The following is a 1,040-nucleotide window of genomic DNA, read 5'->3' on the forward strand; positions in this document are numbered from 1 at the left end:
CATACATGGCAGAGGCGAGCAATCATGACCCCGGCCCTCACACATTTCCTCGCAGCCTCGCTGGCGGCGATGCGGCGCCCGCCCTCGATAGGTCTCCACCCTCTTTCTCCGGCTGCGAAGTCTCTTGCGACGGGCGGCGCCCGAGCGGGCCGGTCTGATCCGGGCAACATCGCGGCTCTTGTTGGCCTCGTTTGCGGTCACGCGGCTGCTCAACTTCCCGCTCTGCACGGCGCTCATCTGGGCCAGGCCCGCGGCCGGTGCTCTGCCCTGTCGGAGCAGCCCCCGTCAGGCGCTGAGCGCAGCTCCTGCCCCGCCAGACGCGACGTGCTGCGGCCCGCCATCTTGAAGCTGCACCTCGCCTTCGCCGCCGCCGGAATCACGCTCAACGCAGGCTGGTTCGTCGCGCTGCTCCGCAGCGCCAGCAGAGAGGCGGGCAGCGGCCGCCGCCGCGTCGCCCCTGCCTCGGAGGGCTAGGACTCGCCGGCGACTGGACTCCCCACGCCGGATTTTTATATAGCAGCTCCTCTCTACCGAGAGCTGTCTTTCTCGCCCGAGGCTCGCCGTGGCCCCACACGGCAGCCTCTGCTCGCGTTTTCGAGCCAGGACCTTCGTCCGGGCCCATGGCCGGCACGCCATCGTCGATTCCACGCGCTCGGCTCCACCGGCTTGCTGTGCGGACGGCTTCTTGTCGCTCTCGTCGAGAGCGTTTTGGCGGCCCGGCGGGTGTGAGAATCTGTGTCGTCTGATGTGTCACTGTGTACGTCACATCGGTCTTGATAACAAGCACGGTCAATCCGTCGAAGCGATACACTCGTTCGCTATCTCGCTGGAGGGCTGGCACGGAGCTCTGTGCCGACAAACAGGAAGAGCCGAGCGGCAAGAAGGGCTCGATGGGGAGCGAGAAGCGTCAGAAGAGCTTCAGGAGTGACCTGAAGTCCGTCGTGACGCTCTTATTTCCCCCCAGGTTTGACCGCGCAGCTTTCAAAATTCGACGATATCTTCCGGAAAGACTGAACTTCCCGCAGCTCGGCAGCATGAGA

The 1,040-nt window shown here is 65.1% G+C and overlaps 1 protein-coding gene across 1 annotated transcript; it reads left to right on the forward strand.

Moving 5' to 3' along the window:
- Positions 1 to 24: 24 nt before the first annotated feature.
- EMIHUDRAFT_260196 (hypothetical protein) lies at positions 25 to 474 on the forward strand (the record flags this gene model as incomplete). Its single annotated transcript, XM_005792632.1, has 1 exon — positions 25 to 474. The coding sequence occupies one exon, from the start codon at positions 25 to 27 to the stop codon at positions 472 to 474; it is 450 nt and encodes a 149-aa protein (XP_005792689.1).
- Positions 475 to 1,040: the final 566 nt, after the last annotated feature.

The sequence above is a fragment of the Emiliania huxleyi genome (assembly GCF_000372725.1).
Source record: "Emiliania huxleyi CCMP1516 unplaced genomic scaffold EMIHUscaffold_10592, whole genome shotgun sequence".
NCBI lineage: Eukaryota > Haptophyta > Isochrysidales > Noelaerhabdaceae > Emiliania > Emiliania huxleyi.